Raw genomic sequence first — 24,878 nt, 5'->3', positions numbered from 1 at the left:
GAAGGCGATGAGATACCGCCCAAGTTCTAACTGTAAATATGCCAGCCAGCGATCCGCCGATGTTGACTCGGCGGGACGCTTCCGGGAAACCAAAGGTTTTGGGTTCCGCGAGAAGTATGGGAGCGAAGCTGAAACTTAAAGGAATCGATGGAGGGGCAACACCAGGAGTGGAGCCTGCAGCAAATTTGATTCGAAAGGGGAAAACCCCGCCTTTCCCGGACTCCGAATGAATGGACAGATTAGAGCTCATTCTTGATTCGGTGGGTGGTGGTGCATGGCCGTTTTTAGTTAATCGAGCGATTAATTTCTATAACGAACGAGACTCTAGCCTGCTAATTTGTACCGTCTGCGGACCAACATTTCTTAGAGCGACAAAGCGGCCTTTGGCTGCACGAGATTGAGCAATAACAGATCTGTGATGCCTTTGGATGTTCTGGGCCGCACGCGCGCTACTCTGAAGGAATCAGCGCGCAGTCTCTGGGTGAGAGGCCCGGATAACCCGCGGAAAATCCTTCGTGCTAGGGATTGGGGTTCCTAATTGTTCCCCAAAAAAGAGGAATTCCCAGTAAGCGCGAGTCATAAGCTCGCGTTGATTACGTCCCTGCCCTTTGTACACACCGCCCGTCGTTACCACCGATTGAATGATTTAACGAGGTCTTCGAACCGAACCGCCGATACGTTCCGACGTCGTCGATGTGTTCGGAAAGTTGACCGTACTTAATCATTTAGAAGAAGTAAATGTCACGAGGTTCCCTCCCGTAGGTGAACTTCCATTAGGATCGTTGTAGTGTTAAAAAAATAACTAAAATAAATAACTTGTACTTTGTACTCGCTGAGTCGATAATTTTTCGCACCAGACGCGGACGTTTATACGTACGAAGTCGGTGGAAGCGAAGAAATTTCGGGTACCTGGGCGAGCTAAAAGCGCGAGACCTAGTTTTGCGCTTACCGTCGACAAGGTGTGAAGGATTTTCGCCCGAGAACGTATATACATATACGTTAAAAGTTAGGCGCGGGTCGTCTTCAAATAAAAGTTCTTTCGGACAGACCGGCCCTAAAAATTAAAAGTTTGACTTCGAAGACAACTCTGCTCTTCCTTAGAAATGCAAGTTGAAAATAAAAGGCGCAGGTCGTCCGAACACCAAACTTCGTTTGGATAGACCGGCCCTGGTCAGAAAAATTTTACGTCGAAAGCGAATGGGGGTGCTCTTCAGTAAAAAAGTCCTATATAATACGAGAAAAACCGCACTCCCGAACTAAGCCAAAAAGGCTTAAAATAATGTGCGCCGGTGGTCGCACCATTCCTAGTGGATTCTTGTCAGTGTGACGAGACCCCTGTTGCAGGGAAAAAAGACACAAAGGTACATGGCGAACGTAAAAGGAAAACTTTTGCGTTCGCCCTTTTTTTTTAAAACAGTTTTTTTGAGACCTTACTTACTAGTACTCATCCCATTGCTGTCCCTTTGTTCCGATAATAATCCTGCCCTTAGTACTAGAGGATTCGCATTTCGAAGACAGAAAAATGTATGGCGAACGTAAAAGGAAAACTTTTGCGTTCGCCCTTTTTTTTAATTTTTCTTGAGACCTTACTTGATTTTTGTCACCGTCGTTAGCACCCTCACTGTACTTAAGGTGTCTCACCCTGTTGGTGTCCCGTTGCTGCGATTAAAGACCGAAAAATACATTGCGAACGTTAAAAGGAAAGCTTTCGTGTTCGCCCTTTTTTCACAGTTTTGTTGAGACTTTACTTGATACAATGTACTTAAGGTGACTTATCCTATTGGTGTTACGTTGTTGCGATAATAATCCTGTCCGTAGCACTAGATGAGCACTTCGAAGGCAGAAAGATAGATAACGAACGTAGTAGGCGTGCGAGTGCGAGTGGAAGGACCTTGTCAACGGACTTTGTTTTGATATATTAAATACGTTGGCGAGGAGTTTTTGTTACAATCTCACACCAACCATCTCAGTGTGCGACGACTCATTGTTATATTTTTATTCTTGTTTTTTCGCTAAACCCTGCACGGTACGCGCCACCTAGCAGTCGTCAATTGAGAAATTCGCTCGTTTTGCCTAACAGCTTGACTTCTCAGACCGACGAGGCGAGTGGCGATGATCGATTTATGTCAGTATTATTAATTTCAATCTGCATTGTTTGATTCCGGTAATAATTTTGTATTTATAGTGCCGATATATCCGAGCATATATCCTTTATTTTTATTTAAATCGTCGTTCTTCCTCTGTTCTTCTATACTGTGCAAGGTTGGGTTCAAACTAATTTTAGTAGTTTCGTGAATTTTGACAGCAACTTTTCAAGGTGTCGTTAGATTTTGTTGATGTACATCTGAGTGTTGGGCATGTGTTAGGAGAATAGATTTGTCGCACATCATGTTTAGTGACTATTGATTTCCCCTCGGTCTGCCCGGTAAACTTCCTCATGTCGATTATCAAGTAAAGTTGCATTCCCTTCAATACGAACTATAGTTGAGTTCGTATTCAAAAACAATTAACTGGATAGCACAATTTTGAAAAGTGGTTAACTATGATGGTCAGTCATTAAATGAAAATTGTTGAAGAAAAATAATTTTCTTCAACAATTATTGCACGTGCTTTACTTTTGTGAACATACTTCTTTTGCGTAAAGTTTAGGCTAAGCTAGGTAACATGGATCCAATGATTTTACTGGCATGGAATGAAGTATGATTATCCAGTTTGGATGCGCTTGAATTTTAACAAAAATCATGACCGAAATCCGTAATGGGCGAATGCTCTTAGCTAAATTGCCCACCTTTGGAAAAAGCTAAGATAGTGAAAATTTTCAGTGCCTCAAATTAACTATTTTCATGAATTTGGGAGTCTGTTATGGCGATGTAATAAATATCATTTAATATAACTGAGCTCTAAAATTCCGCACTAGCTCTGGTACCTCCCTCAGTTTTTTTTGTTGGTCTGGTTGAGCCTTTGACAACCATATAATGTGCGCAGACTTACAAGGCATTGTTAGCTGTTGATATAGACGAGTTATTAAAGACCTTCAAATGACGTAATTTTGCAATGAAATTGATTGTCCACGCAATGTTTTAGGAGCTTGAAAGTATGGTATGCCGCATTGCAAATATTGAAAAACCATATGATGATATCTTTAAATGTGCGCGTTGCAGTTGATCAATCTTTGAAGTAGTCTTAAGCAGATTGAAGAATTCCTTGGACGCTCGGGTATGGGTAAAAAAAAGTGAGTAAATTTTCAGTGACATATTTCATATGATCTTTTCGCTAGGTCAAGAAGGTCATTTGAATCTCTCGATTTTTATCATCAAATTCTTAGAGTGCAAAGAGTCGACATGAAACGTGAATGGGTCAAAAGCATTGTAAGTTTGAGAAACTTTTGTAAAATCGTGCGATTTTTTCTCAGCTTGCGGTTGCTTGTTCGACGTTCTAAGTATAATTTCTGTGAATTTTCTAGAATTTCAGTTCAATGTAATTTTAATTTACTTAAAAATTTGTAAGTTTTTAGAGTGGGCAAGTTAAATGGTAATTATTCTTGGCTAAAATTCTGAATCTCTTGCCTATTTGGATGTATATAAACATCACAGACTCCCACCAAGAACGACAAAAATCCCAAACGAAATAGCTTCTTATTCCGTAAAATAAAATAAATAAGAACTAAAAGTTCAGATATTCATGAAATTATATATATTCACGTGACAATTGTTTCGCCAACACCGTGTCTGTATCAAATGTAATATTTACAAACTACCTGCTACTATATATACCGAAAAATGACAATAAAACCTTAATTAATGTTGTTATGAGAATTTAAGTTTAATAATGGAGAGGTATTTAAATTTAATTGATAGTTAAGCAGAATGTCTCATTTTGTTAATCTCCTTGGCTTCCAATAAATTTAATTTTCTTTTTGTGGCTGTATGTAAAATATCAAAAGTGTCGTCAAAAAAGTGTTTTTCTGTGTTTATGGGTGTAGCATAATTGGAATCTAGATTATTGTTTTTAAACGCTTTGTTATTTTGGTTAATGCAAAGAGAAAAAATTAAACGCTGAAAAGGTTAGAGAAAAGTATTTAATACAAAATGTTTAAACAATATATTGTTATGGACCCTCGTGACTATTTGACTTGCAAATTGTTTCGAGTAAAATTGGATTACCTAAGTTGAAATTCTTTTATTTTATTTGCAATATATATATACATATATTTTGCTTAACCTATCCCTTAATATATACATATATATATATATATATATATATATATATATATATATATATATATATATATATATATATATACTTATGTTCGAAATAAGAGAGCTTAACACGTACATACTTGAATAACATAAGGAATAAATTACTGTGAAGACAAACCCAAGGCGGGTTCACGTGATTCGATACTCGATTGCGATTGGTCGAAAACGGACGTCGCGTCGTCGTCGCCGATCGAGTTAAACCGATTCGAGTATCGAAATTCCCCTGCCATTTCGAAATCAGATAGTACCTTTTTCCCACACGAAAATCGCCACATTTTCCCACGACGTGAACACTCCGAATTCTAAAAACCTATAAATGCGAGCACACACAAAATACGGCAGAACTAGTTAAGCATGGTTATATAATGCACTTTTTTTGGTTCTCTAACGAAGAATTTCCGACAGTTTTTCACAGATAAGGCACGAGGTCGAAGCCCGAAAGGATTTTTCAACTTCCCGGAGCCGCTTTCCTTGATGCCTTTTTCTTCACATCGGACGGCGAAGCCAAGGCTTCCTCTAAATTCTTTTTGTAGGTGCCCACGAGTTCTGGTAGATCGTAGGCTATAGCAATGTCTAGCCTATTAATGGGGCATCCTAAAAGGAGTGAAAATGTTAACGACAACTAAACCACACTCCATCTCTTACCTCTAAAATATGTACAAGTGGCGGATAATTGTTGAAACTCGTACAACGGATTCAGTTTGAAGAAATCTTTATAGACTTCGGGGTCGGGCAAGTCGTATCGTGAGATGTTGGTCAACGTGGACAGACCCTCGTAGATGTGGTAGTCTTGAGGATGTTCGATGATCTCGTTGGCCACTTGTTTCCGATTGCCGAATACCGATTTGTGGTTATAGTAAGTGGTCAAATAACAGTCGACCATTTTGGCGTGATTTCTAACCCGCACCTACGGTCATGAATTCCATTCAAACACCTTTTCAGTTAGTGCTTTAATGACCACGACTTACTGCAAATCTTCGGGCGCTGGCAATTTTGTTTTCGACTCGTTTGTCGACCGCCCCCCTCAAATCTCTCAAAAATGCCCTTTCCTGGGCCTGGAGAAGCCGAACGGGGGCCCACGGCTCGAACGGTCTAGACCAAAGGGAAGCGGTGTACATAATCGGAGGCTGAGGGGATGACATTAAGGGCGATATATTCCAAATAAGGGCGCTCTGCACCCTCATCAATTCTTCCGGCTTCACTTGATCCGCTTTGTTCAAAATGATTCTAGTCTACAATCGGAACGGCGTTATGGGGAATCAAAGGGCAAGGGTATCACGCCACCTGGTGCTCTCTTCCCTTCAGCTGATCCAGGATGGCTTCTGTTTCGGGGCCGACGTCCAGTTTCGAAGGATCGTATACCAAAAATATGATGTCGGCCCTGTCGATGAACCACTGACACGCATCGTTGAACGGAAACAGTCTGGACACTTGTTTCCGAACTTCCAGAATTCCCGGGATTTCCACAACGTTGACTTTTCGCAAAATTTTTGACGGCAGCTTGATACCTTTCAATCGTTCCTCCAGGCCTTGACCGAATTTCTGCAATCCGGAAAAGGTGAAATCGGCGGCCAGTTCGGTCCCGTCAATGATCTCCGCCTCTTCGCCATACATGAGAATATTGAAATATGCCGGTGATGGCTCGGCGCCTGCAACCGAAATGTCAGAGAACCGAAACTCTCCTGAAAGTATGCAACTCCATATACGCACCCGTTCTTAGGGAAGTTTCGTTGTATTCGTTATTCACCAAGTAATTGATAATGGACGATTTGCCTCCGCTCCAGGGCCCCATGAACAGCACCAACGGCTTGGAGAATATCTCGGCATCGCCGAAATGTCTGTTGCTCAAATCCCTGTACTTGTACAACGTCTCTAGAGGTTTAATTGCCGATTCGTACAATCGCTTTAACTCTTTCAACGTCTCCTCGTACACCCTGTTCTGAATCTGCTCCACATCTGAAGAGTCTTTGTCTAATTTTAGTAAATGTTCCACGTGATCTCTGGGCCTCAATTCCGTCGGAATGTCCGTATCGAGAGAAAGTTCTTCCACCGCCGGGACTTCCCCTCCTGTCGATAATGCCCAGGAAGAAATTAACCTCCCTCCAGATCAAATATTTACCTTTTTCTAGACTGGCGTCTTCGTCTTCATCCATTTCCTCGATAACCACCACTTTGCTGGGTTTGCCGGGCTGCTTCACTTCGAGTTTTCTGGTTTCCTTTTTCGGTTCGGAGGGCAAAACCTTTATTTTTACTTCTCTTTTAATTTCGACCTTGAATTTCGTCACAGGTTTTTCTACTTGTTTCGGCAGTTTAAGTTTGCTCTCAGGGACTCCCATACCTAGATGACACTATTTACGATAAAACTGTACTCAAGTAAAGAAATAAATGAACCTGCGAGTGGTTTCACGACGCATCGTTTGTTGTAACATTTGTTGGGACAGCAGAACTCATTAGGGGTGCAGTCGTTATCGTCGTCGCACCGTTGGCCAATTCTACAAGGAACTTCATCCTTGGATGGACAACGGGGCAAGTCTTCATCTAGTGCACGTTTGAATAAAGATAGGTCAGTTAGGAGTACAAAATCAATCCGCTTACCCTCCAGCTTCTCGGCATTCTCTTTGTTAACTCCTCCTGTACTTTCGTGCTCTTCCTCGTTTACTTGTCCAGGATCATCATCCTCCTCACTATCATCTTCAGCGGGTGTTCCGGGCACACACATCTTTCGATAACATTTGTTCGCGCAGCAGATTTCGCCAGAATCGCATTCCTTGTTCTTCAAACAACCCTGTCCACCCTTACAGGGAATGTTTTCTCGTAGAGGACAACCCACCACTGCAACCAATGAATGGTAGTAAGTGAGGAAACACGTGCAAGGAGTACTTTTCATTATAACCTTCCCGTTTCCCGGAAACAATTTTGTCTTTTGTCAATTCTTCAATAGACTTCTCTTCTGACAATTCTTCTTCTTCTAATTCTGCAGAAGAAACTGTACCGGTAACGCAACGCATCCTGTAGCACTTATTCGGACAACATATTTCACCTCGTCGACAATGTTTGTGTTTGCTGCACAAGTCGCCTTCTTTACAAGAAGTTTTATCTACCGACGGACAGCCGAGTCCTGCAAAGCCAAAACCAGGTTTTGTTTAATTTAAAATGTACTCTTTACGAACCTACCCTCATCATCTTTAACTTGTAGGTTCTCTTCTTTACTTGATTTTGCTTGTTCCATTTCTTTCGAATCTTCCTCAGATTCTTCCTGTGCCAATTCCTCTGAAGTTACGAGTCCCGCAACGCAGCGTTTTCTGTAACATTTGTTTGGACAGCAAATTTCGCCATCGCCACAATGTTTGTGTTTACTGCATAGATCGCCCTTGACACAGGAAACCTGATCACTGGAAGGACAGCCAGTACCTGCAGCCAAACCCAGACAAAAGTAATTACAGAAGGAGACTAACAAACTTGATTTTCACCTGGTATTTCTTCACTGTCGTTGATGACGATCTGTTGTTTACTACTTTCGATTCCTTCCGATTGTTCCGCTTGCAACTCACGTTCATCTACCTTGCCTGTCACGCAGCGTTTTCTGTAACATTTATTAGGGCAACATATTCGATTTTCTCCACACGCCTTGTGTTTGGTACATAGTTCTCCATCTGTACAAGACACTCGGTCTACAGTTGGACAACCGTTGCCTAAAAATTAGATATTTTTGTTTATTGGGGAAACAAATTTAAAATCATCTTAATCCTGCACTTTACTTTAATAGGGGTTGGGGAAATTTTGTAGCAGAATAGTGCGAAACTTTTCCACAATGGAACTTAAAATGGGTTTGTTCATAAAGTTTCGCGGTGAGTTTTGTTCACAAAACTTTTTTCAAATAATTTGGAACTAACGTTAGATCTGCTGACAATTCAATTATCTATCGTCCCATTTTCTATATAGGTAAAATGCAGGATTACCAAAATTATCGTACCTTGTTGATTTTCTATTGATTCTTTGGACTCTTCCTGTGGCGCAGGGGCGTCGTAATTGCTTTCTAACGAATCAACAGCTTCTACTGGGACCTCGTCACTTTTTGCTTCCTCTCCATCTACGTTATCGTTAATTTCCAATAACTGTTCGTTCTGTGTAGTTTCTCGTTTGTGCCTTTCATCTTCATCACTAGTTGTTTCTTCCGATTTTGCCGAAGAATCATCATTAGTGCTGGGCTCGGTTATTTCCTTGCTAAGGTCGTCACTTTTTTGAAATTCTTTCGCAACGCTATCTAATACTCGTTCGTTATTGTCAATTTCGTCATCAGTTTCCACGTTTAGTTTTACGTTGTCGTCTTCGATATTTTCTTCGCTGCTCTCTTTAACACCTTGTATTTCATCTCCAATAGGCTCCGCGCCTTCCGGCGTTTCATCTTCGCCACCACTATCGAGCAGGTTTTCCTGACTCTTGGTCTCTTCTGAAGTCTTTATCGCTTCGCTCTCACCTTCCACGTCCTGTGCAAATGAAAAAAAAAATGAAAAAGCCGATAAAACACATTTGTAAACCTTGAATTCGTTTTCTGGCGGCGCTTCGGTTTCGATGTCTTCTACGTTTCCCTTGCTGCTTCCTCCTTCGTCGTCATCGCTTATTTCAACAGTAGGAAGCTCTTCAGCGCTTTCGTTTTCGTCTGAAGGTTCCTTGCGTGCCTCACCAGTCTCGAGCTCTTTAAGAGCTTTCTCGATGTAAGGCCTGCACTCGGATTCGGACGGTCCATCAACGTCGTCACCACCTGAAAACATTATTATTATTATTATTATTATTATTATTGTTATTTGTTTCGTTTTGGGGGCATTCTAAAAAAGCCAATGTAACAGCAGAAGTAGCATTGCCGAACGGTCCAAGAAAATCCGTCCGTCAGTCTTTACGGTCTTAGCGTTTTATATAGTCAGAGAATCGTTTTAAATTGTAAGAGTGAAAATACTGCAATTTACTATTGAATGAAAAGTATGTTATTTTACCAAGTGCATTCCTGTATCTTTTGAAAATAATATTTATTGGAATATTAAGAATTTTGGGAAAGCAACTTTCGTAGGATATTACGATATGACGCTAAATACTGTCCTGATTTGTAGAATGTCGGTAGAATATTGTCTGAACATGCACCGTCGTTTGGATAGATATGGATATAGATAGAAGGTGGCAATGTTCGCAAAAACCTACCTCTCGGATTTTGTACGCAACGCTTCGTATAGCACGGATTGGCGCAACACAATTCCTTGTCTTGACAATCTAGATCGGAGTTGCATTTGGTTCCAGCGGTACAAGAAACTTGGTCAGTTGTCGGGCACTCGCCGCTTTCTGAAATTGACCCTAAATTTGTATAAAGCAGTTTATTAAAAAAAATGGAAATTTACATTTTTCGCGGTAGGTATCTAAACATAATTCGGAAAAACCGGCACGATGCATTTCTTGACTAATGTCCAAGAATTCGTCATTATCACTTACTACAGAATAGAGAAATCGCGGAAGAAACTAATCTGATATATTAATATTACGTGAAAGTGTTGACGTAGCAATTGGAAAGATGAATTTTTATCGGACCCGAGGAGCAAATGAACAGGATTCTAAAAGTAACCGGCCACGTAATTTTTTTTTAATTTCTAAGGCTCTTGAATTATTTCTATTTTTAACACGTATCCGAATTGGCCGGCATACTAATTATAAACGCTTGATAATTGTAAGAAAAAAGAATTTGAAGACACGCGAAAATTAATCCGTAACTTAATCTACCTCTCAGCAAAATCTATTTAAATTCGCCGATCTTAAATCGAGAATATTTCGATAGGACCGGGAGGTGAGGTAAAAAAGAATAATAAGACAAGCGATAATAACAATGCCGTCTGGAGCGAAATAAATAAAATAAAAACCGTGTGCGTAGATAATTTTTTTTACGACCTCAACTATTGAACGGGGTTATATATAGTTAGTGAAAATTGTTTTATTTGCAGTAAATTTTATTATTAGAAACCTGCCGATCCAAAAATAAAATAATATCATCTTTATAGCATTGCGAAAAACGATGGCGACCGCTTATTACATAACTGACACTTTTCTGTTAAATCGAAATTTCTAAGCGCGATCGCTCGGGTAATTTTTTTTACCATCGCCCATCGGGAGTCGTTACGGCGATGGTCACGGCAGCGGCCGCTAATCTAGCGGTCGAACATTCCGTTATCGATGATCGGAAAAAGTGTCTTGCAACGTACCCTGCGCGGCAACACCGATGAGAACAAATCCAAGAAGTGGCAAAAACCATGAGGAATTTAATGAAACCTTCATGGTTTTCTTCTTGTTACACCGATCACATAAAAGTCCCGCACTGACACAGGATTATCGTCGGGTCCAGGTTTCGATGGACTCTGGCATCGCGACGTATAGCGATGCTCTATGCCGATATAGTCTGATGCGATGCTTTCTCTCGTACGTACTACGACAGCGACCCGACACGTATCCCACGGGACCATTTAATTATATCTTACGGCGACCGCGAGCTTTCAGTTTTTCACAAATATGTTTGCCCACGACGAGTAAAAGACAGGTTAGCGCAGAAATATTTTTTATTTATTAGTTGTTTAAGTTTTTTTCAATAAAATCGTCAAGTCTAATGTGGTTATTTATTATGTAGGACGCGATGTCTCTGTCCGATTCGCGTTGTCGAGGGTCGAAAGTAAACCATATAGCCAAAGCGCATCGTTTACCCTTACTCACTGGCCGCACGCCGTGTAAATTTTCTATTCCCGAAGAAAAGGCAACCATTCTCCCACATTTTGGATTTATCGTAGCCTAAAAAAAATGTATTACTCGTATAGTAATCTTTTTCGACCTTACGAACATTAGATACCTGCACGTTGATCCCGTTCGCGTCTTCGGCGAATACAAATTCGCCGCCCTGAAAATCGTCATTTAAATACAAAATCGCGCTATAGTCTCTCCAATAGAATGCGGGTTCCTTCTTCTCGCACTTGCCGTCGCGAATTAAATTACAATTGTCGGCGTGTATTTGGTGGCTCCAATCGTCTCTATTGACTGGCGATGCTAAAACCGCGGCATTTACTCCGATTTTTAAAATTTTGTCATTAAACGTTTACCTGGAAGCGCTGATCTACATACTAAATGGGTATAAGAGAAATACAGCGTCTTTGCTATGTTAAATTGTAGCGCTACGATCTCTCGAATTCGATCCGTTAAATCTAACAGGGAATTCAAATATTCCGCCTTTAAAATGCCTATATATACCAAAAATTGAATTCTAGCCAAAGAAACTCCCGCGAATTTTTCGTGTTCCGTGTGGGGTGACAAAAATGTTGTGTTAATACCGGTGTAACCTTCGTTGACGCTGGCGAACGTATCTGCAATGTTTATCAGTAACTGACACTCTTTACTAGAGGCCACATCGTCCCAAGAAGCTCTTAGGTAACCGTTGTTCGTCAGTTCATGAGATTTACGATCTCGAGCCTGTCGAAGGAATTAATTTGATGTTATAATACGACCAAAAATATAGTGCATTTATTGCTTTGACGTTTTAAGTATTTTGCGGTAACTTAATCGCAGACGTTTATTCTGCATTAAGGAAGTCTTGCCTGAGATGGTCCTTAACGAATTATTTGTAGAAAGTTGAAATTTTTATTTAAAACCTAAATGGACCGTTTTAAATTTGATTAAGCATGATTTATATTTTGAAGAGAGCTGCACGAAAAAACAACTTCTGGAATGATTAAAAATAAAACATTTTAATAAAGACTAGCACAACAAAGCGGATATGTAATCTTGGAATTACCCCGTATCATTGTATATTTAACCCGATAGGTTGGTTGGTCAAAATTTAGTGATAGTACCATAAACGTGATTCGGCAAGAGGTAGCTAAAATACCAGTACAAGGCTGGTCTATTATGTAAAACAGTCCGTGCAATTTGCCCAAATCACTACGGTTCCGTAAATTGCACGAATATATGGCTTGATCGGATTTGCCAAATACCTCTCTGGGAAAAAACTGCGAAAAACGAGTAATAAAAGAAGAAAATATTTAACGAGAACGATAAGTGGCGGAGTTGATCATTGAACTAGGTGACGACAACAGCGATAGTGGCGTTTTTTAAGTGACTGATACTTTATTATTATTATATTTAATATTTTGTATATTAATAGTTAATTAATTAATCGAGAAATGTAATGAAATGGGACGTAATAAATTGTTACTTTGAACTAATTTTTTTTATGTAAGTATGTTTCAATAATTGAGCGGCAAAAAAGACTGAAAACATACTTATTCCTAAGACGGTTCTGGAATGGTTACAGGCAAGAGTCTGTTCGCCGGGATGTTCTATGAGGAGCTGCGGTTTTAGAGTAATAAACGGTAGGCAAAGTTAATCACGGGCTCGGTTGTAAAAGCAATATATTTCTGGTTCAAGTATAATTCTGGTTAAGTTATCGATAGAAGCTTTTTACCCTCCGTACGGTTCCAACGCCGCCAAATTATTAAAATTAATTTTATTAACTGAGCTCAGGCCAACGTTGGTCTGAAATATTAGTTCTGGTTAGTTAGTGTTATTAATAAGAAACAAACTCCAAAATACAAAGAGATTTTATTGTGAATATTCAAACTGTAAATATAAAATATTGTACAAGAGATAAAAATTAATGTGTTAACTAAGTATAGAAAGAATTTATAACACATCGGTTCCCGACGGCAATAAAGCTGGAAGCGTCAGTTGCTGTTTTCGTTTTCTTTGGAATAATTGTCCTGCAAGTTAAATTGTTACGGCAGTTAATAATAAGCGTGACGTATTTACAATAAAAACGATAAAAAGGAATCAAGGTAAGAGAGGTAAAACAAAAATACACTTTCACCAAGGGGCAATCGGTTACCTGATCAGAATTGGCGACTACTGCGGCAATAGACACGAATTCGGCTTGAACGAACTCGATTATTTGCCTTTCGTACTTATCTCTGTCTGCATAACGTATAACTTCCTATAACGTAAAACATTTACCGGATATGTAAATAAACGCCCCGTCCGTGCAATTTTCCCAAGTCACTATGGGTCGGTAAATTGCACGAATATGGGGCTTGATCGGATTTGGCAAAAACCTCTCTGGGAGTGAAGTAATTATCCTGCGTTTTCGGCAAGCTTCGATAATATTTCATGTTGCTTAGCATGCTCTCGTCCGCTGGGAAAAGTAGAAGGAAACTTGCGACGGCATGACATGCCGCCATTAAATTTCCCTCTGAAAAATTTCGAAGATCATCGTTTGAAACGACACGCCTGAGTCAACTCACTTTTGAAATAAGCGTATTGCAGATAATTGTAGTGACTCGCGAATAAGTCGTCGTACACTTGACCGTTGACATTTCCTAATATTTTACTGCAATTTCTCTTACATTTCAAAACAAACGTGAAATGATCTAGGGAGACATTAACGGGGTTTAATTTTCGATTTGATTAGTTAACTTGGTTAGACTTTACTTGAAATGGACATGACGAAATCGGGATACCAGCCGGGGTCGAACGGTCCTTCGCATTGTGCTCTGCATTCATCTTCGGCCTGCAAGTAAGCTATTAAACTCTCTTCCATATTGGATACGGTGCCGTCCCAGTCTTTATTTTCGTAGGCTTGGGCTCCGTGAACGTACATGTAAACGTAATCCTGTGAATTTTCTGCGTATAAGCACGACAAAAAATAACAATTTTCAATACCTCAGCTTCGTAATTAATGATTTCGCTCGGGTCAACTTCCGGCATTTCCGAATAATGTTGAAAATTCCGTTTCATGAGACTGTGTTCCGGATTTGCTACTAGAAAAGTGAACGCACTACCAGCCGCCTTCTGTTTATCGTTTATCTAGGAAACAGTCGTCTACAATTCTGCCGCGAGAAAATATGAACACTACCTTATAATAACACAGATGTAGATATTCGTACGGTTTCCGTTTGTCGAAAATATTCCCTATTTCCGAGTCGACATGATATACGATGCCGCCCATATTCCTCTTTTGGCATCGTAAAATACACAGCGTGTTTCGTACGGTTTTCTCAAAAAACCGTAGATCTTCTATATCGATAGGAAAGAGAGGTATGGATTCGTCGGATTCGTGTTTGCAATTCAGTCTGCAATTTTGAATTCTTTTCTTCTGTATTCGAAAAGCTTCTACGGCGTTTTCGAGATATTCGACGCATTGTGCATATCTCTCTTCCAAGTAGGCTTCTACGCCCTTTTCGTAAAACCGGGCAAAAGAATCGGCTCGTACAGTCGTCCGAACGTGCGTTACCAAGGCGACCAATGCAGTTAAGAGCGCGTATTTCACGTACGTTTCACGCATCTCAAACGAATAAACAGATGCTCAGATCGTGGTTTACATTTCGCCGACCCACACAACCTAAACGAGCGCCACCCGACGTGATTTCGACTCGCGTGCCGATCACGAACTCGAACGACTCTCTAGTTAATTTTAGTAGCGTCCTAGTCGGCGCATTTATAGAGCGTCTCAAAAACTCTTGAGATTATGGATATTTTTTATATTTATATATTTTTCTTCAAACTAGCGGTTTATCGGTGCATTTCATTCGATCGTTAGGCATTTATTTATTATTAATTATTATTCGTATGTACGAACAAATAAACAATTCGATAAATAAAATTACGATAAATAATAGAGCTTAGTTTGGGCAGCAATCGCAATAAATCAGTATTTTCAAATGAATTGGGGACGATAAAAAAAATTTGTTATCGAGATTTTGGGGTAAAACAAGAACAAGTGATAATTAGACATAGCCTATATTACATTAAAAAAAATACAATTCATTCAAAACCAGAGTCACAAATGAGAGCATAATATGAAAACAGACAGCTTAAAACAACAAATTTAACGTCAAAACTACAGTAACGTCGACTTATCATATCAAACAAACGGCCTTTAATATACCAACAGACAGATTTTTAAACACTAAGAACCAATCATTTAAAGGTAACTAGCACTGATTATATAAAGAAGATACTTTTTCAGAAACCTACGCGTAAATAATTCCAAATATGATGCAGCCATACAACAATTTTTCGGGCTGGTGGATATATCCCTCTAAAATAATAATGGTGACTGGCATTATTACAAAAATTACCGAGACTACAGACCCTCGATAATATATTAAACAAACAATAGACATGAATGTACAATATATATATATATATATATATATATATATATATATATATATATATATATATATATATATATTTATATATATATATATATATTTATATATATATATATATATATATATATATATATATATATATATTTATATATATATATATATATATATATATATATATATATTTATATATATATATATATATATATATATATATATATATATATATATATATATATATATATATATATATATATATATATATATATATATATATATATATATATATATATATATATATATATATATATATATATATATATATATATACATATATACATATATGATTGCTTGATTGAACAATAAATTTCCGATTTACTTTAAGCTCGAACATCTTTTATTGCTCCCTTTACTACGGTCATCCAGTTTCCTGTTATATATGTATATATATATAATAATGATAATAACAATAATAATATAAAAGAACTAGGAGACACGGGTCAAATTTGCCTTAAAAAAGGACTCGAATAAATCATAAGAAATGAAGAACATATATATGTATATACATACGCCAGATTTTAATTTTACAACATACAGAGATATATTATTTAAAGAGCCATGTGTAAAACATCTAGAGAGGAAGAAATGGAATCAATTTATAGTTAGTTGATGGAAACTTAAATTTTCAAGAGTATTCCGCGACGACTTGTTAACAATCTTTCGTTCAGTAGCCCAATGTTTCAAATAAAATATTTTGGAAACTTATTTTCAAGTGCCATACACTAACGTCATTATATGTATATTTTAGGCTGAACACATATAAATAATAACTTACGAGAAATTACTGAATACAGCAGGAGTTCTTATGTCCATTTTTTGCCTTCAAACGTGATTTCGGACGGTATTTCTCCAAAAACGCCAACTGCTTCGCATTGATTGCACCTCTCCTCTTTCTGAAATTCAAACTAACTTTGAAGAAACAAAAAACTAAAGTTAACAACATCCCCTTACTCTCTAATTAATTCGACAGCCTCTTCGTACTTCAATCCTAGTTCGATTAGTGCAAGAGCTACCATCACCGGGGCGCGGCCCAATCCGGCGACGCAATGCACTGCAACGCATCCATCGGGATCTTCGTGAAACAGTTTTTTCAGCACCTTAAACCATTTCTCTACAACCTCATTGGGGGGAAAAGTGCCATCGTCAAACATCAGATCGAACACCTCTATGTTTACTTGCTTTAACTCGTCCGTTTTATAAGATGGCTCGCATACCCTGACGACCGTCTTCACCTGGTGCTTTTGGAGTTCCTAGTTCAAAAATCAAAGTAATGAAACTTATGGCAAGCGACAAATTTGTATTATAGCAAACCTGAATATAGGCAACAATGTTTTGATCAGAAGGCCTATCTGTGATAAGGAACTTAAAACCCTTATATTCAATCTCCGCTGCAGATGGTCTGATATCTTTTTGCCTCATAATTGCGCTGGTCATAACCCAAGATGTGTAATATCGCTGAGTAATTTTGTAGTTTAGCTTTTGATTTTTAAACTAACAGCCTTAAAATGGCAGATTTATGCTTCAGTCTATCGAAGGAAACTTCTTGTCGATTACAGTAAGCAACTATTACCGTCCTAATTAATTGTAACTAAAATATGATCAACAGCTGGAAAACAGACCATCTTTCTATGGAACAAATGAAACTGAAATGAACAGTTAGTTTCGCTTTACGGTGAGTTAATTCCGATAAACTAGGTATGTTATGACAATGATGCTAAACAATTAAACGTGTTGTTTAAAGATGTTTATTTGTGTTGAGCTTGGCAATATTCTGCACTGTCCAAATGGAACTCCATGTATGCGAGAACCGGTTCACCGAAATACTAGAAACAAACCACATTCGTATATAAATATTCGGTTGTTTGATTGCTCAAAATGCGAGTTTGCACGCTATCGCTGATACGCGACTTGAGTCAAACTCTAAAACTCGAATTAATTTCTCCTACTCACCACAATAGCCATACACATTGAAAATACAATATTCTGATTCCACGACAATGTGGCCCTTTGCGGCACAACACAAAATACGGAGCACTAATACCTCGAAAAGGTAAATATGGTCACGAACGCGACGTCAACCGTTCCCTTGGCACACAGGATGGGCCTCCAAGATGGTTCTTGGAACAAATTTGTGGCTGACGTCAGTGCTTAAGCTCCGCCCATTTAATCTCTATAAATTACGACCTTCACGATGACGTCATTAGAAACGTCGCTCGAGGTTTGTTCCGAGAGAGTCGGATTTCAGTTTGTTCCGACACCCCGTGCTTGGGTAAATTTGGGATTTGTATTAAATTAAATTAAATGAAATCCGTAAACGGTAAATAATGTGCATTTTATTGGTGATCGGCTAGCTCAACTTTAGTAAGTACACAACAGTTTTCTTGCTATTACTACAGTTAAGGGTAATTACTAAATAGATGGAATGTTCAATTAACATAGACTTGTAAAAAGGAGAACATAATGTTTCCACCGGATTGAGATTGGTATATTAGGCCGCATTTTTTGTGGCCCTCGATGATATGCAAATAACAGTCTTTTAACTGTAAAAATAGATATGCGCCATCTGTTAAAATCAATTTGTTACAATTAAAAATGCTCGATCTAGTGCGTCTAATTAATAATAAAAAGGGTATCCCATTAACGGCGCCGTTAATGGGACACACCGTACATGGTCGTAAGTTAACAATTAAAAACAGTCGCCGTCGTTTCTAAGTTACGCGTGGGAACTAACGTGCTGGTGTCAACGGGATCGATCATATTGTATTTAAAGTAACTTTTAACACGATTCGAATAGCCGTAACTTTTAATCCTTTTCTTTGAGGTAATAAACACTTTGCAAGCTAAACTACTAGAAAAACTATTATTAAATTGTTCAAATGAGTATTATTAGGGTTTACATTGCTCTAATCACTGCTTTTACATAATCCCGTTCATTCCTGAGGTAAATTCAGTTTTTAACTAACGAATAACGAATTGCAATAATTATTTAAACTATACTAATGAGAGAGAGAGAGAGAGAGAGAGAGAGAGAGAGAAAGTAGAGCAGATGTGGCAGTTTCTACGAGGACAAAAGTGCACGCAAGTCGTCTGTCTGTCAAGTAAACAAACTTGAGTAAAATTACAATAGGGGTTTCATTAAAATCATATCGACAAATTTTTGCTAAAGATTTTCCGTTTTTTCTTGATCCTCTTCGCCATTCGCCTGTTGAGTGCACGCTTCTTTTTTAGTTTCCGGAGATTCTTTAAGCCTTTGCGGAGCGTTAGGAGACGCGGGATCGACAAAATTGTGAGTCGTCGCGGAACTAGGATTGCGAGAGTGGCCCCTACTCTGGGGCCCCTCGGCGAATACTGCAACAAAACATACGTTGCCCTACTTGGCAATTTTGTAGGCCACCATATACTCACGTTTATCCAAACTTATAATGGAACCGACAATTTCACTCGCAGACATAACATTTTCTTCGTCCAATTGCTTCCTTTTGCACACCAGCCACCAATCTGTTAAAAATATTCCCAATGCCAAAATTTTGATGGCGGCGCACAATCCGACATATCGATATCGAAACTGCTCGATATCATACAGGAGGCATCGTCCTGCAACAAAGAAAATCGAATTTTACGAGACAGCCCGATTGTCGCCTCCTCTCTCTCACCTCCTTTCGATCCTCCGCAGGTGCTTTTCCATAAAAGGCACGTGGAATCGATTAAATTACCGAAAAGAATCGGGGCCGGAATGTAGCCGAATAATCTGAATATGACGAACTGCATACCCAGCGCAAAAGATCTTTCTTCCTCGCTGACGGACCTGCAACCAAGATCATCTTCTGCGTTTGCCGTTTCCCCGCCACCTTAACGGTCGAAACCGATTACCTTAAGACTATCATCAGTAAAGGCATCTGCGTGATTGCCACAATAAATGTCATAAAAAATAACAATATCAAAAACGGATATATAGTATGGCATTGGGAATTGCATGGTCCTGCCGTAGCTACAGGCACTATAGTCACTTCTGAGTAGTCGCTCTCGGGCGGAGCGAAATTAATGGAAGAACTATTTCTTAGAGTGATGTTCCCATGTATACAGGCACAATTGGTGTAGTTGGAGCTCAATATGGACGTGCAACCGGCATGGCAAGGACTAAAATATGTCAGTCCGTTATTGCCACAGACAGGTTCGACGTCGTTCGTAGTGCACTCGCAGCCGAAATTGCAGGACGACGTCAAATTGACTTGAAAAGGTTGACTACTGGTAAAGTATGGAATTGTTGTTCCCGCCATTTTTAGATTGTCACAGCCCAACAGGAACAGCAGTCCGTAGCATATTAGACAAATCGTATTTGAAATGAGTACAAACTGTACCGCACCTTTCGGTCTCAGTTCCATTTTTTTAAGTACCAGCCCGCCCATAAATATACCAATGCACGCGCCCGGGATGGCGATGGATCCTAAAAGGAAAACAGAACGAATCACTTTTGTCAAAAAGCACATACAAAGGCGTTCCCCCTTTTAATATACCTGTAAAAACACTGGCCTGACTTTTACCCAAACTGAATTGAGTTTCTAGATATTTGGGTAAGAAAACTACAAATCCTGATACTATGATGAGCTCCATACACGCCCCCAAGCAAGTGATTATATAAACCGGATTTGTTGCCAGCCTCCACATTGACCTTGGAATATCTAAAAAATGATACATGAGACGATCCTTCCTTCTCTCTTACTCCAGACACCCCCCACCCTTTATGTCTTGACCATATGAGGTGTCATCTTTTACTCCACATTTGTCCCTGTGCTCTTTCGCACTGCCGCTTGGCCCCTTACTGGGCAGCTGGCGCTTCTCTGCCAGTTTTATTTTTTCCTTTTCGTGAACAAGAACTTTGGGGAAGGAGAAGAAGGGAAGGGAAACTATTATCAACAGAAAACCAGCTAGAAAAAAACCACCCCACCACATCCCCACCCATCTGCTATCACCGACGCTAATCGATATTATCTTAGACAATGAATCCATATGGAAAGATAATAAGTATGCTCCCAGAAGAAATCCGAGGACAGGACCGAATGCCGCCATGCTGTACATGCAGCCTGAAACGGATTTATCATTAAATACATAAGTAAAACAATCCTGTTATAATGTACTAACCTATATAAATAGACGCACTTTCGGGTCGCACATGATCATCGATGTAGGTGGTACCCAAAGTGAAAAGGGGAGAGCCCCCGCAACCCAAAAGTAGTTGTGCCAGTACAAACAGCAGCACCGGTCCGGTAGTGGAGGGAGAACCACGGATACAGTTGTCGCCCCTCAAGTTGTTGGGTGCCAAAGGTGGAGAAGACAAACCAGATGATAGTCTCCCCAAGCTCATATCTTCATGTACCGTTATTATTCGACACACGTTTTCTTCGGTATCATTAACCACAGTTGATCCAACATGCTCCTCAGCAATAAAATGGGGTACCATAAAAATCAAAGATCCAATTCCCATTATAACAGCCCCCACCCCGATCCAGATGGGAATATGTCTACGGCTGCCCAGATAACTTACAAATATGACCGTTATCACGTTTCCTATTTCATAAGAAGACGCTACAAGACCTGACAGGCTTGACGGTATTTCAAACCGTTTTTCAATAGTCGTTATCACAGAATTAATATAGCCCGAACTTAGAGCTTGTTGCAAGGTTACAAGGAAAGACAATAACATAACGAAAATCTATAAAAAAAAAAGCTTTCTTTTCCCTTTTAGGGCGAGTATTTTGCAAAATTACCTTGATACCAGCCAAGTGTTGTATGCATGTTGGTCTAAACCCTAAAATTCCGCAATCCTTCGTTTCTCGTAATATTAAAGGTGGCTCGCTAGAACGACTTAATGTGCCACCTGAATGAGCAGCCCGGTCGCGATCAAAACTAGCCGATGGGTTTCTACTGTGGCATTTAATGATTGTGTCACCTCCGTGACAGAAACTTGTATTGCACTTGTTTAATCCAACTTCACCTGCTGATCCAGATTCAGATTGCTCTTCCGGTATACTTTCTGAATATAAACCCGTCATTGCATACATCGACTCTTGCCTCCTGAATGCAAAAAAAACTTCATTATTTCCTTCAGGAAGAACTGCAAATAATTGGATTACCTGTGTCCTTTGCAATGTCCTTGGTTAGTTGTTCCAGAACCTTGAGTTGGAGGAGTGCTTTCTGTTGTAGCACCTGAAGCCATTTTATCTGTACTTACAGTCATTGTTCTAATCCTTCCCGATAATATCGATGCAATGATTTGCTACCATGAAACAATATAATTTTGAAGTTAATTTTCACATCGAAATTTAAAGATATTCATCATCATTTAGGTGGAAGGCCTGTTTAGATACTATTTAATAGAAATGTTTTCCTAACTAAACATGATTCGATTATTATATTGTGTATTTTTTTGTTTCTATTACGGTGTTCCATATCCATCTGCCTTTGTAATATAAATACAATCAAATTTTGTGAAAGCAGTTGGTGTCACTTACCAGTGGGGTCAATGGATTATCATTTCATTCTTAACCTTTGAGGAAAAATATTAAATACCTGAAATTCGGTAGTATCACAACCCATAGGAGATCACAGCATTGATTGCATTGTCTTTGGATTACTTTTTAAATGTATAATAAACGAGAAAGAGTACCTAATTAAACTTTAAAAACTCCAAACACAGCTGTTCGCTGTTCATCATGATTCAAACCTAGTTCAGCAAATGGTTAGTTAAGACCAAGGAGAGGGCATAGAATTAGTGATTGCTTATGTGTTAATTATCTAGAAAATTGATCAAATGTGATGTAAAATTTAAGAGAAATTTTGCCGAGAAATAAATACTTCGAGATATAAACGTTTATTTCCTAATATGCACACCGATCTATCTTATCATTTGCACACTGCAGAATGTAATGAGTTGATTAAATTGCTTCAGCAATGTCGCAAAGATGTAAGTAAGTACCCCCTTCAATACAGAATCCTTAGGTCTTAAAATATTGCAGAATCCTTTTAGAAGGTTTATGGGCTACTGTAACACTGAAGATCATAGAGTAGTAATATGCTTGAAGCGAGAAAGATTAGCGCGAAGGAAGAAAAACTATGAAGAATCTATAAAACGAAAGGAAAGGCAAAATGAAAGTTTTAGGTGTGAAGAGCAGGAGACAGCGTAGGCTAGCTAGAATTTTTGGTGGATTCAGATCAATGAAAAAAAAACTGGATTTTTAACATTTATTTCGGAATATGACATTTACGTAGTTAAAAGTAATTTAGATATAGTAATACTAACAAAAACTTGTTTTGTAACCACTCGATTAAGTTAATTAATATGTAAATCTGAATTAAAGTGATTTATCACAGTGTAAAAACTGAATTTTGAGTGTCGCTGCTGAAATAAAATTTTCACATTAAAAACAACCATATTTATGTTACACTAAGGACCGCAACTACTGAAGAATTTTGCACTAAAGATTATTAAAAATTATTTTTTTTAAGTTATGGCGTAAAAAATTCAACAAACAACACATTGCAAATAAACAATATTAATAATAATAATACATGTTTATGTTTTTCACCTAAAATTCAAATAATTTGGGACAATATTAATGTACCGCCCAAATAATAATTACGAAAAGATTGCAATGCATGTACATACTACAGAAGGAACAGAGGAATATCCTTCATTATTTTGTGAAAGCTGCAAACACTGCCCACAGTACTTCACATGTGTTGGGCTTGTTTGCTTCTTCTTCAAAATTTAAATCGAGCAGCTTTCGTACTCTTTTTGTAGCGAGTTCATAGTCATCATCATTCAAAGGCGCAAAGGCATTTTCCAGAACATCACTTGCATGAGCCAGAAATATTAATGCCAACATCCGCTTTTCCATGTGATTGGGATTATTCACCCATTTACTCAGAACTGCATCCTGAATTTTTTTAATTAATCTGCTCTTAGTGGTGTTATCAGTTAAGGGGTGTGTGGTCATATCAAAAAATAAAAAGTTTTGCTTTTCTGTTGTTAGAACACCTTTCTCAACCAAGTTTTTGGCTAGGCGTTCTCTAACATTTTTCAGTTGATATCTCAATTTTAGCGGATTCCATGTTTCACCGCTTAAGTATTCTATCCAACTTTGAACACTTTCAGGAGGGTCTGTTTCTTTTAAATGCTTTAATGCCTCATCTAGTAACACGTCTCCGACGGGAGTATCGTTTTTAACAATTAATTTGCGTGCAAGCAGTGCCTTTCTTCTCATACCGCTCTTTTCTAATTCTACACGACCCCGTATGCCTAGTTCAATAAGAATACATCCGCGCAGTCCGCTCGAAATACAATCGTTCCAGAATGAAGTGTAACCTTCTTTATCTTTGAGTCCCAACAGTAGCACTTCTTCCATCAATGTTAGCCTAGTTTCTTTTGAATCTCCATCTTCAACTTCGTCGTCTCTATTTGTTTTACGTTCATCAGTTACCTCTTTCGACAAGCCGTCAGTATTGTTTTCTCGCGTTATGTTTCGCCTTTTTACCATTCCTTCGCTACGATTCATTTTTTTCAGAGCACATATCTAATTATCAAATGTTGACGTTTACTATTTGTCTCGCCTACTGTGGAATAAGAAATAGCAAACGTCAAAAGCAACTAATTAATAATTAATTATGCGTTTCACAAAGACTGTTGGGCGCGACTGCTAGGATCATTTGCCCATTGCCGACTTCCGTCGAGGATTTTCGCTTTTGGTCAAAGATCAACACGTACGAAGAAGAAAAAAATTTGCTCAACTAGCAAAAAACGATTCTGACCGATTCCAAAAAAATCGGCTTCCCCCGCCTCCACCGCGGACCATCCGGGCCCATCCGGCCTCAATACCGGCGTGAACAGGGAAAAACGACGGAGCCGACGACGATTATCAATTTAAGACGTACACTGAACACTCAAAACACTAAATCCACACCGTGGAAACCGATATCACACTTTTTGGGACGAATACATGAGATTCTGTAGGGAGCGAACAGAGGTTAAACCGCCGCGTGCAATGCTCCACCACAGAATCCCTGTCAAAGGCAACTGTTAATCTTCTTACAATCGCAGAACAAATACTAACTTATCAAGTGTAAGAAGAATAAGACGTGAAAGCGATTTCGGGCATGGCTTGACATGTAGGTAAGATAATCCGCCATCTGCATTTTCTAGTGGAATTACGTCTCACTGCTAAGTAATGTCACCACCTCCTGAAAAATGGCCAAATGATTCTGATTCTTTGACCTGGTCTTATAGCGGTAAAAAAAGAGGAAGAAATAATTAATGGTAAATAAAAGAAGAAGAACCTACCTCTATGACCGAATCAATGTTATGGAAGTAAAGAAGAAGGAACTT

The 24,878-nt window shown here is 38.8% G+C and overlaps 6 protein-coding genes across 9 annotated transcripts; 1 reads left to right on the top strand and 5 right to left on the bottom strand.

Annotated features, from left to right (window-relative positions):
- Positions 1-4,307: 4,307 nt before the first annotated feature.
- On the bottom strand, positions 4,308-10,703 carry LOC132695841 (uncharacterized). Of its 2 annotated transcripts, none has more exons than XM_060660364.1 (15): positions 10,499-10,703; positions 9,453-9,590; positions 8,798-9,021; positions 8,233-8,746; positions 7,730-7,951; positions 7,434-7,670; positions 7,153-7,377; positions 6,855-7,091; positions 6,651-6,797; positions 6,379-6,597; positions 5,970-6,326; positions 5,541-5,908; positions 5,228-5,491; positions 4,905-5,166; positions 4,308-4,853 (listed from the first exon to the last, which is right to left on the bottom strand). In XM_060660364.1, the coding sequence occupies exons 1-15, from the start codon at positions 10,569-10,571 to the stop codon at positions 4,708-4,710; spliced, it is 3,633 nt and encodes a 1,210-aa protein (XP_060516347.1). In that variant the 5' UTR covers positions 10,572-10,703; the 3' UTR covers positions 4,308-4,707. The 2 variants fall into 2 exon arrangements, with proteins under 2 accessions (XP_060516347.1, XP_060516348.1); XM_060660365.1 differs by having other exon boundaries at positions 5,544-5,908.
- A 34-nt stretch (positions 10,704-10,737) lies between these two features.
- LOC132695843 (prolyl 3-hydroxylase 1-like) lies at positions 10,738-14,919 on the bottom strand. 2 transcript variants are annotated; one of them, XM_060660368.1, is made up of 9 exons: positions 14,182-14,919; positions 13,989-14,132; positions 13,758-13,938; positions 13,571-13,696; positions 13,382-13,518; positions 13,159-13,263; positions 11,381-11,747; positions 11,134-11,327; positions 10,738-11,075 (listed from the first exon to the last, which is right to left on the bottom strand). In XM_060660368.1, the coding sequence occupies exons 1-9, from the start codon at positions 14,608-14,610 to the stop codon at positions 10,857-10,859; spliced, it is 1,902 nt and encodes a 633-aa protein (XP_060516351.1). In that variant the 5' UTR covers positions 14,611-14,919; the 3' UTR covers positions 10,738-10,856. The 2 variants fall into 2 exon arrangements, with proteins under 2 accessions (XP_060516351.1, XP_060516352.1); XM_060660369.1 differs by having other exon boundaries at positions 13,758-13,836.
- A 130-nt stretch (positions 14,920-15,049) lies between these two features.
- On the bottom strand, positions 15,050-17,634 carry LOC132695845 (PRL-1 phosphatase). The gene is made up of 5 exons (XM_060660372.1): positions 17,450-17,634; positions 16,811-17,322; positions 16,451-16,749; positions 16,275-16,392; positions 15,050-15,366 (listed from the first exon to the last, which is right to left on the bottom strand). Exons 2-4 carry the CDS (start codon positions 16,931-16,933, stop codon positions 16,281-16,283), a joined length of 534 nt encoding a protein of 177 aa, XP_060516355.1. The 5' UTR covers positions 16,934-17,322; positions 17,450-17,634; the 3' UTR covers positions 15,050-15,366; positions 16,275-16,280.
- Positions 17,635-18,605: 971 nt separating this feature from the next.
- On the bottom strand, positions 18,606-22,234 carry LOC132695842 (solute carrier organic anion transporter family member 3A1-like). 2 transcript variants are annotated; one of them, XM_060660366.1, is made up of 10 exons: positions 22,067-22,234; positions 21,631-21,773; positions 21,265-21,571; positions 20,639-21,209; positions 20,236-20,580; positions 20,014-20,178; positions 19,370-19,943; positions 19,153-19,304; positions 18,905-19,093; positions 18,606-18,847 (listed from the first exon to the last, which is right to left on the bottom strand). In XM_060660366.1, exons 1-10 carry the CDS (start codon positions 22,091-22,093, stop codon positions 18,660-18,662), a joined length of 2,661 nt encoding a protein of 886 aa, XP_060516349.1. In that variant the 5' UTR covers positions 22,094-22,234; the 3' UTR covers positions 18,606-18,659. The 2 variants fall into 2 exon arrangements, with proteins under 2 accessions (XP_060516349.1, XP_060516350.1); XM_060660367.1 differs by having other exon boundaries at positions 22,009-22,204.
- Positions 22,235-22,256: 22 nt separating this feature from the next.
- Positions 22,257-22,695, top strand: LOC132695846 (COX assembly mitochondrial protein 2 homolog). Its single transcript, XM_060660373.1, has 2 exons — positions 22,257-22,460; positions 22,513-22,695. The coding sequence occupies exons 1-2, from the start codon at positions 22,380-22,382 to the stop codon at positions 22,678-22,680; spliced, it is 249 nt and encodes an 82-aa protein (XP_060516356.1). The 5' UTR covers positions 22,257-22,379; the 3' UTR covers positions 22,681-22,695.
- Positions 22,696-23,174: 479 nt separating this feature from the next.
- LOC132695844 (Golgi phosphoprotein 3 homolog sauron) lies at positions 23,175-24,127 on the bottom strand. Its single transcript, XM_060660371.1, has one exon. It carries the CDS (start codon positions 24,049-24,051, stop codon positions 23,191-23,193), a length of 861 nt encoding a protein of 286 aa, XP_060516354.1. The 5' UTR covers positions 24,052-24,127; the 3' UTR covers positions 23,175-23,190.
- Positions 24,128-24,878: the final 751 nt, after the last annotated feature.

The sequence above is a fragment of the Cylas formicarius genome, unplaced genomic scaffold (genome assembly GCF_029955315.1).
Source record: "Cylas formicarius isolate icCylForm1 unplaced genomic scaffold, icCylForm1.1 PGA_scaffold_12__32_contigs__length_19106922, whole genome shotgun sequence".
NCBI classification, from domain to species: domain Eukaryota; kingdom Metazoa; phylum Arthropoda; class Insecta; order Coleoptera; family Brentidae; genus Cylas; species Cylas formicarius.
The sequence above is the reverse complement of the archived record's forward strand: the minus strand, read 5'-3'. Positions and strand labels throughout refer to the sequence as shown.